At 41.7% G+C, this 9,974-nt stretch overlaps 1 protein-coding gene across 2 annotated transcripts in view; it reads left to right on the top strand.

The window, feature by feature from the left end:
- Window positions 1-6: 6 nt before the first annotated feature.
- The window catches only part of UBE3C (ubiquitin protein ligase E3C), an 81,597-nt gene continuing 71,629 nt past the window's right edge, over window positions 7-9,974 (top strand). For both annotated transcript variants that reach the window (XR_004841611.1, XM_009635814.2), the window contains exon 1: window positions 7-140. Coding sequence is in view for 1 of the 2 variants with exons in the window: in XM_009635814.2 (XP_009634109.1) it covers window positions 75-140 (66 nt within the window). In the remaining variant the exon portion in view is untranslated. The remainder of the gene's footprint in view (window positions 141-9,974) is intronic.

Below are 9,974 nucleotides of genomic sequence, written 5' to 3'. Positions count from 1 at the left end.
CGGCCGGCCGGCGCCCCCTTTGCGGGGTCAGCTCGGGGGGCCGGACCCCGCTCTAGATGGGATAAGCTGTAAACATGTTTAGCTTTGAAGGGGATTTCAAAACAAGGCCCAAGGTGTCTCTCGGAGGAGCGAGTAGGAAGGTAAGGAACGGCGCCTGTCTGTCTCCGCGGTCGTGTCTGTTTCCCTCGCCCCCCGCCTGCCTTGCCTTCTGCTATTATCGCTGTTTTTACCGTTGGGCCTTCAAAAATGGGAGCAGCTATGACTAAGGTTTCACAGAGGGACAGGAACCCTCCCCTCCTGATGATGTGTTTATCTCTGATCTCCCTGGCTCTGTGGGGTTTTGGTGGGTTTTTTTTTTTGTTGTTGTTGTTTTTAATCAGGCCACACACCCCCTCCCGGGCTGGCAGCGTAGTCAGAATTGTGGGAGGCGAGGAAATGTCTCCGTAGCTCGTGTCCCCCCCCCCTCCCCCCCGCGAGCCACCCGGTTTGTTGTGGCTGGTGGCACCTCCCGGGCTGTTCGTCCCTGGGGCTCCCGGGGTGACGGAGGGGAGGGCTCCGAGACCTCTTGCCATTGCTCTGCAAGGGGGGAGTCTTGCGTGGGCCCCCCTCGCTGGAGGGGTGGCGGGGAGCAGCCTTATACAACCGGAGATCAATGCAAATCGCTGGGGGAGGCTTCCTCCACGTCAGTGAGGGTTGCCGGGTCACGGGTTTAGCTTTTGGCCGTCAAGTTTACGTTCAGTCAATTTGTCGCGTGCAGGGTGAGGGTGAGGAGCAGTTAATTGTCTGCTGTACCAGACTATTGGATCTCCTTGTGCTTATTGATGGAAAAGCAGCGAAACGGCTTATTTAGGTCTTGCTGATTGGACAGGGTAATCAAATGTTTAGGCAAGCACTGAAGGGCATAGAACTACCGAAGAACACGAGGAAGGACAAAGTGTTTTTAGAAGTGGCCTGATTTGTAAGGCTCAATTTAACTCGCTGCCAAAATACCAATTCCTCATGTTGTCATTGGACGTGACTGTGTGGGAAGCCATCGAATGTTTTCATTAGTATTTTTGAATCTTAATGGGGGCAAAAATAAGTCTTAAGTTTTGTTACTGTGCACTGTAAGCACGTCTGGTTCTCTGAAACTTTTAAGGCTTGGCAGTACTGTTGGGAAACTGAGTTAAAATACTGCACTATGTGATAATAAAATCACAGTGAAGTTTGCATTTTGGTGTATTCCCTTATATAATTTATTAAAGAGAATGTGTGACGGAACTGCATTTAAATTGTGCAGCTTTTAATTTGAATCACCGTCTGTTTATCTTAGGACATTTCTGTTCATTAGGCTACATTCAGTGGCATTGCACAAGTCAAAAATACAATAAATATTCCCTGGTTGAAGTAGGAATTGACAGAACATGCCCTGGTCCTAAGCTGTACCCTTCGGGTGCTTTGCAACTTTTGGCACTGACTTGCTAATAGTGTTACTTGCAGAACATGTTTCATTCTATAGAAGTAAACAATTATAATAATTTCTTTTTACACATACTGATTTCTTCATGAAACTTCAGCAGAATTCTATCTATTTTAATTATAGGGGACAAATTTGTTAATGTTATACAGGTATACTTTTTCAAGGGCAAATATTAAAAGGTAAAGGAAGTGGAAACTGAAATTGATGCATAACCTTCATTCTGTCCAACACAAAGATTGTATTTCATGATCAGATTGATAACTGACTGGTCCACAGATTTCATGATTTTACACTGGTACACTGAAGTGTTTGTGCTGCATCAATGCATATCAGCTAGTTGCAGCTTTGGATGTTGTGATACAGACGTAGAATGCCCTTGAAATAGCTGCTTATTTTCAGAAACTATGTACAGTGCTAATGGAAGAATTTATTTAAGCAGTACTAAGAACTACTTCTAAAAATGCAGTTAACCTGAACTTATATGTAAATGTACTGCAGCAGAGATTGGTGTGGCAAGTGTTTACGTGGGTTCTGCTTACGTCACAGGCTCCTTGTGATCATGTTTCTCATACCTGTAGGCTTCGGTTTTACAGAAGGCTGAACTGTAAAATGTTTCCTTTCAGTTTTTTGTACACATGGAAAAAAAAATGAAATTGTTCTTTGACAAACCCCCTTTCCCTCCCAAATGTGTAGAATCTTAGAAAGATTCAGTGTGTAGTTCCAACCCTGCACCTCTGCCATGCTCTGTTAGTTACCTGTCTGCTTAGTCCTGCTGATTTTGATTGATTTGGTGGAATAAAGCACAACTTGGAAATACTGGTAGAATCTGTATGCAGGCTGCTTAATACTAAGAATAACTCTACGCAATTTGGGGGAGTTTCCACAATGTTGTTGCACCTGTATAGCTACCTTAGCAAAGCCCTCCCAGGATGAATGCAGGGACTCCAGTTTGAGGAGCTAGTGAGTGCTAAAGATGCCAGCAGAGTCTTCCTGATGCAGATCAAAATAAATGATCAGCAAAACTGACTATTAAAAGTATGGTTTTGCTCATTTAACTCCAGCTGCAGACAGTAACTGTGTTGGTTACGGGTCATGTGTGTGGATACCTTGTCTGACATCACCGTGTAAGTCAGTAGTGCTGCCTTGGGCCTCACAAGGAGCTGACCTTACTAAGTCCTATCAGTATAGGCACAATGATAGAAATACAGCTGGGGACTTGTGGCATTGTGGCAGTTAGAAAGGTACTGAAATTAGTGTGCTTACTAGCTTTTATGGCATTTTTGAATGATAAAAGCAGAGACCTTCAGGTTTGTTTTCACACTGTTTGCTTCTTATGTTCATGTGTGTTATGGTGGTCTGAATTGCGGATGCTGTTGAGAGGCACTTCAGTCCAGCCAAACCTTTTGCCAAAAGAGCAGTCTTTAAGTATCACTTATTTTTGTTATAATTCTGGGTTGCAAAATTAATGTTCTTGAAAAGACCATCCTTGTTGACTGATCCTTTCAGAACATTACCGTAGCATTTTAATATTGCGTTGTACATAAGTGTAAAAATACAGGTGGCGTTGTCAGTGTTTGGACTTTTACCTCCATATCTCCTTTCAAAAGTCTGCTGATTCATTTGGACTATTTGCAGTAGTTGTATATTTGTTTGAGGGTATAAATACTGTGTTTTATTTACAATGTGGTAAGTTAATTTGGGTTTTTTAATAACAATTTTTGAGGGTGCTTGTCACCTTTAAAACATGATTCCCTGTTTTATGAGGTTCTTCAAAAGTTATTTTCAGATTTAATTTTAATTATAACTGGCAAAACATATTTTTTGACTGGTGAAGTAAAGTAGCTTCCAAAAATGAATACTGTTATTGGAGTTCAATACAGGAACATCGTGAATTACTCATGGACTTTTTATGCAGGACAGCAGTTGTTGTCTAAAAGGCGGCGGCTGCAGAATTTCTGTGGTGTGTCAGGCAGGAAAAAAAGAGGTGCGTCTGAAGAGTTGGTTTGGGGTGCAGTTCAATTTGAGCTAACCCAACCTAACTGTGCAGTGGGCTGAAACAGATGCTCTTCACCTGGGTGGTTCCCACCCCATCCTGTGTGTCCCATACAGTGAACATACTTCTTCAGGGTGGAACGTCGCCATGCCTCCTGAATAATAATAGGTCAAATTTACAGTATCACTTGAGATATGTAAAACATGCTTTTATAAATGTCAAGACTATTTAAAAGAGACTATTTTAAAATTATAATACAGTATGAGGTGGTTTTAAAAGAATCTTCCTTTTCAGGAATTTGCAATGCAGATGAATTAGCACTGTAGTGAAAGTGAAACTAACTTCACTGAACTTATTTTCAGTTTTTTGTTTCATTTTTGTGGAAGACATGGAAAATTACTAATGAACAAAGTGATGACTCCAGCTGTATTTTAAAAAGTCTTTTTAATTTCTTTTAGTATGGACATTTTTAATAATCAAAGATCCTCAATTAACAAAGTTTGTTTATATTTTATTTCAGTTGTTACTGATATGATTTCTTAAATTAATAGCATAACATTAAACATTAGATTCTTGTATATTTTTTCCCCCAGCTCTCAGCTGAAGTGCAGAGGTAGAACTCTAGAAGCACCTTGTTTGCTCTTTGTTATCTGTATTCTACTCATGATGTAACTTCTTGTGGAATAAAAATTAATGATTTAAAAACACTAGGTCAGTGTGTGGAGAGATCTGCATAGGTTGGAATTGCTTATGGTGACAGATGTCTGTAGGATTTAATGATGGCACTGTTTTAAAAAAATAGTTCTGTTTCTGTCGTTGTTTGAGAAAAGTTGTTAATCATTTCAGGAAGGAAATATTACTGTCTTATATATTATTTGAACCTACACCAGGTCACAGTGGAACCTAAATGATGCTAGGGATTTATAGTACAGGATTTCTAGATAACAATTACAAATCTACAGTGTATTTTTGAATGGTGGGAAAGAATTGCACTGCTTTGCTTCATAAGCCTTTTGTCCCATAAGGCACATGGCGTAGATCCTTATGCAAGTACATACCTCATTCTGAGTCAGAACTGTATTTTGACCAGAATGTTGAAATGCCAAAGCCTGTTTTTAAATACTCTTTGAATTTCAGATCTGTCGTGTGGAAATATGAGGAGACCATAGTGTTCTAAAATAATGACTGACTGTCAGTTGGAAACTATATAATTAATGCATACTAGATTCCTGTGGATTTTTTCCCTCTTGGTGACATTTGAAATTTTCCTAATTTGAAAGGAAGCTACGAATGATGGAGTTGTAGTGAGCTGACAGCAGTGATTACACTGTTATTTTCAATTATGTGCTATTTTCTCAAATTCAAACAAAAAAATTCTGCTTTTATAGATACTTTTTTCCCCTGATTCTTTCTGAGAAAATGAAAAGTCACTCAACTACAAGGATGTGTACAATAGAAATTTTAAAAATCACAATAGAGACAAACTCAGAGTAAATTTAAAAGCAACTTGTTTGTGTTTCATTTGGTCTCTAGAGCCTCCATCAAGTCTTGATTCCACTGTGCATGGCTTTGTAGCTACTGTGATGGCAGTGGTTCCAGACACTCCCTACGCCCTACAGTAAAATTTGAGCTAAAATGCTGAGATGTTTTCTGGCTAGCACTGTGACATAGGTTTCAGTGAGAGCAGGCTTTCCCAGGCCAAATGACTCTCTTCCTGGGCATATTTTAAGTACTTTAAAATACCTTCTTCTGGAAGACGGTCTTCTCTACATAGCACCTTAATAATGATGTAAATAATCAGAGATATGAAGAGTCACAAGCTGTTACAAAGCAGAATTTTTCAAGCTGCTGAACATGTTTCACTCAGGCTGGCTGAGCTGCGTGTGTCTGATGGCATTTAAATTGGCAAGGTTCAGTTCAAGACATTGTGAGTCTTTTAAAATGCTGATTTCTTTAATACTCAGAAAAACCAATTGAAGTTGAGTTTATCTTGTTGAAAATAACGTTGGGAACTAGAAACATTGCGGAGAACCCCTTTGGAGGGAGACGTCTCCCCGAGTCCACCTTTGTTCTCATCAAATAAATGCTGCAAAATCTTCCTTTTGTTTGTTGGGCTTATTAAAAACTGGTGTTGAAAAAAATTGTACTCTATAAATTGTTTGGGTTGGTTGGTTTGCTTTGGGAGTTGTTACTGATTTTTATGTGGTTCAAGAGAAATTTAGCTGAAAATCATGTTTCTCATTTTAAGGAAAAAAAAAAAAAAGGTGCATGTTCCTGGGTTTTGTAGATGAAAACCATACAAGATTTTATAATTGTTCCCAAAAGTTAAAGATCAAGCACTTATTTTTTTATCCATGAAAATTTCTGAAAAGTCATGCCTTGTATTTTGCATGACCTATTGTAGAGTAGCATTCTCAACTAAAAAAAAAAATAAACCCCTGTGGCTTACAAATAAATCTCAAACATTTATTAATAATATTTAATTTTTGTGTCAATATATTTTTATATATAGTGTTTAGACAGTACCTGAAAATAATTCATCAGTTTACCCTTTGCATCTAGCATGTTTAGGTTTTAAATTTACTTGTGTGGAGGTAAAATAGCTTGATTAACGTGACTGTCCAGGAGCATTCCATTTCAAAGAGGCCATAAATACTAGAATTATTTGGAAAAAAAAAAATTGTGTGCACTTTTTTTTTTTCTGAACCTGAATTTTGAGCCAAGAGGGCTGAAAGTTTATTATCACTCTCAGTGCAAAGTGGTAAAATGCAGGACAGAAAGAATCATAACTTGTATATTTGTTTTATGTTATTCAGTCTTTGTGTAGGATATGTAAAGGCTAGGAATTGTGTAACTATACTTTTGCAACAGAATAGTGTATTTCAGCAAAATGAGACAAGAGGCAGTTTTAATTCAATTTTTTTTTTCATTAATGTATTTAAGTGGAGTTTTTGAAGCAGTGACATTGACACTGTTACACTGTCGGATGTGGCTATTCTCATCAACTGGTCTGTTAACAATGGTGTGACTTCGACCTTTGCTGTGATGAATAATACGGTGCATAGCAGTTTTATCCTGGTGTATAAATTAACATTTCAAATATTACTTAATATTTATTTGATGGTAGTCACAAGCTTTTCTTTCTGCATACTGTCCTCCATCGGCTTCCTTGTTTTCACCTGTTTCCCTCTTCAGTCTTACTCTTTGAGTCATCGTCCATAATATCACTGTGTTTTGCTGTCACGTACTGTTTCTTTGCTTTTTTGTTTCTTTTTGTCATGCCTCACATATTTGGTGAAGAAAACTTCACAAATCAGGCTTTTCATGGTCCTGCAGCTGGCATGCTAGAACCTGAGGTCGATTGTCTTTACCCATATCTTCTGTTGGAGGAAGGAGCAGACAGGAAAGGGACTGCTAGTATTACTCTAAATGTTGCATGAAACACACATGCAGTGTATTCCCTGTTCTGCACTTTGGAGGTCAAGCTCCTGAAGAAGGAAGACTACATCATAGAAAGTGTTGGGAATTTGATACAGTAAATGGCTTTTTGCTCCTTTTGAATTAGACTTGAAGGAATCAAGATGCTGATGCTTCATTCCCCCTAAAATGTGTGACTGCCTACCTTGGTAGTTAGTCTTGATAGCTGATGTCTGCCTGTCTGGCAGGTGAAGAAAGAAGATAGCATGACCATTGCAGAAGTGAGGCAAGGAGGATGGGGAGTGGGAATGAGCTAGGTGTGATCTTTGGAAGTTACCATCAGACAACGTTGTACTGTGAGTAGCTCTGGCTGTAGATGGGCAGGAAGAGGTGATGGAGCAGTGGTTGTAGCTGTCAGCAGTTATGTGACTGTATAGATGGGAGTTGTCAAATGTACATCACTTATTGTAACGTTGTTGTCATTCACAACCAGCCACAGAGCAACAGCTACTGAGTTTAGCTCTTTTTCACTGTGCCCTTTAGTAAGAGGCAAGGCAGGGAGGGTTTCAGAGATGACTGTGCAGTTAGCTGTCTGAAAGAAATAATTTTGTACTTACCTGAATATTTTACTCTTTGTCTTAAGACAGTTAGAATCGTTAAAGTTGGAAAAGACCATCAAATCCAACCGTCAACCCAACACCACCATGCTAAACCATGTCCTGAAGTGCCACACCTACACGTTTTTGGAACACCTTCAGGGATGGTGACTCCACCACCTCTCTGGGCAGCCTCTTCCAATGCTTGACCGTTCTTTCAGTAAAGAAATTTTTCTTAATATCCAATCAAAACCTTCCCTGATGCAACTTGAGGCCATTTTCTCTTGTCCTATCACTTGTTACTGGAGAGAGCAACACCCAGCTCACTACAGCCTCTTGTCAGGCAGCTGTAGAGAGCAGTAAGGTCTGCCCTCAGCCTCCTCTTCTCCAGTCTAAACACCCCCAGTTCCCTCAGCCGCTCCTCTTAAGACTTGTGCTCCAGACCCCTCACCAGCTTTGTTGCTCTCCTCTGGACACACTCCAGCAACTCGATGTCCTTGCAGTGAGGGGCCCAAAACTGAACACAGTATTTAAGGTGCGGCCTCACCAGTGCTGAGTACAGGGGCACAATCACTTCCCTACTCCTGCTGGACACACTAATTTCTGATACAAGCCACGGTGCTGTTGGCCCTCTTGGCCACCTGGGCACACTGCTGGCTCATGTTTAGTCGGCTGTCAACCAGCACTGCGAGGTCCTTTTCTGTTGGGTAGTGGGGCATGGGCCGGTTTGGACTGAAGTCCAGGGCCCGGCACTTGGCCTTGTTAAACCTCTCGCAATTGACCTCAGCCCATGGATCCAGCCTGTCCAGCCTCCTCCAGAGCCTCCCTACCCTTGAGCAGATTGACACTCCCACCCAGTTTGGTGTCATCTGCAAACTTACTGAGGGTGCACTCAATCCCCTCATCCAGATCATTGATAGAGATACTACATAAAACCAGCCCCAACCCTGAGCCCTGAGAAACACTGCTTGTGACCGGCCATCAACTGGATATAACTCCATTCACCACAACTTTCTGGGCTTGGCCATCCAGCCAGTTTTTTACCCAGTGAAGAACTGAGTTTAGCTCTTTTTCACTGTGCCCTTTAGTAAGAGGCAAGGCAGGGAGGGTTTCAGAGATGACTGTGCAGTTAGCTGTCTGAAAGAAATAATTTTGTACTTACCTGAATATTTTACTCTTTGTCTTAAGACAGTTAGAATCGTTAAAGTTGGAAAAGACCATCAAATCCAACCGTCAACCCAACACCACCATGCTAAACCATGTCCTGAAGTGCCACACCTACACGTTTTTGGAACACCTTCAGGGATGGTGACTCCACCACCTCTCTGGGCAGCCTCTTCCAATGCTTGACCGTTCTTTCAGTAAAGAAATTTTTCTTAATATCCAATCAAAACCTTCCCTGATGCAACTTGAGGCCATTTTCTCTTGTCCTATCACTTGTTACTGGAGAGAGCAACACCCAGCTCACTACAGCCTCTTGTCAGGCAGCTGTAGAGAGCAGTAAGGTCTGCCCTCAGCCTCCTCTTCTCCAGTCTAAACACCCCCAGTTCCCTCAGCCGCTCCTCTTAAGACTTGTGCTCCAGACCCCTCACCAGCTTTGTTGCTCTCCTCTGGACACACTCCAGCAACTCGATGTCCTTGCAGTGAGGGGCCCAAAACTGAACACAGTATTTAAGGTGCGGCCTCACCAGTGCTGAGTACAGGGGCACAATCACTTCCCTACTCCTGCTGGACACACTAATTTCTGATACAAGCCACGGTGCTGTTGGCCCTCTTGGCCACCTGGGCACACTGCTGGCTCATGTTTAGTCGGCTGTCAACCAGCACTGCGAGGTCCTTTTCTGTTGGGCAGCTTTTCAGCCACTCTTCCCCAAGCCTGTAGTGTTGCATGGGGCTGTTGTGACTGAAGTGCAGGACCCGGCACTTGGCCTTGTTAAACCTCTCGCAATTGACCTCAGCCCATGGATCCAGCCTGTCCAGCCTCCTCCAGAGCCTCCCTACCCTTGAGCAGATTGACACTCCCACCCAGTTTGGTGTCATCTGCAAACTTACTGAGGGTGCACTCAATCCCCTCATCCAGATCATTGATAGAGATACTACATAAAACCAGCCCCAACCCTGAGCCCTGAGAAACACTGCTTGTGACCGGCCATCAACTGGATATAACTCCATTCACCACAACTTTCTGGGCTTGGCCATCCAGCCAGTTTTTTACCCAGTGAAGAGTACATCTGTCTAAGCCATGAGCAGCCAGCTTCTCTAGGAGAATGCTGTGGGAGTCAGTGTCAAAAATAGAGTTCCTCTCTATTTAATTTATACCTTGACAGGTTAGTATTTTTCATTACAAATACTCGAAGTAAGTATGTGACATTGACTAAAAACTTAAGTTTTGATATGTTTTTAAAAGTGGATTGGTGTAAAAAGTGCTTCAAAGAGACCCGATTCCTGATCAGTGCAAAGCTGGTGATTCACTAAGTGAGGATACACTGCCCCCTTCTCTCCTCCCCCC

This window comes from Egretta garzetta, unplaced genomic scaffold (assembly GCF_000687185.1).
Source record: "Egretta garzetta isolate BGI_Z169 unplaced genomic scaffold, ASM68718v1 scaffold633, whole genome shotgun sequence".
Lineage (NCBI taxonomy): Eukaryota > Metazoa > Chordata > Aves > Pelecaniformes > Ardeidae > Egretta > Egretta garzetta.
The sequence above is the reverse complement of the archived record's forward strand: the minus strand, read 5'-3'. Positions and strand labels throughout refer to the sequence as shown.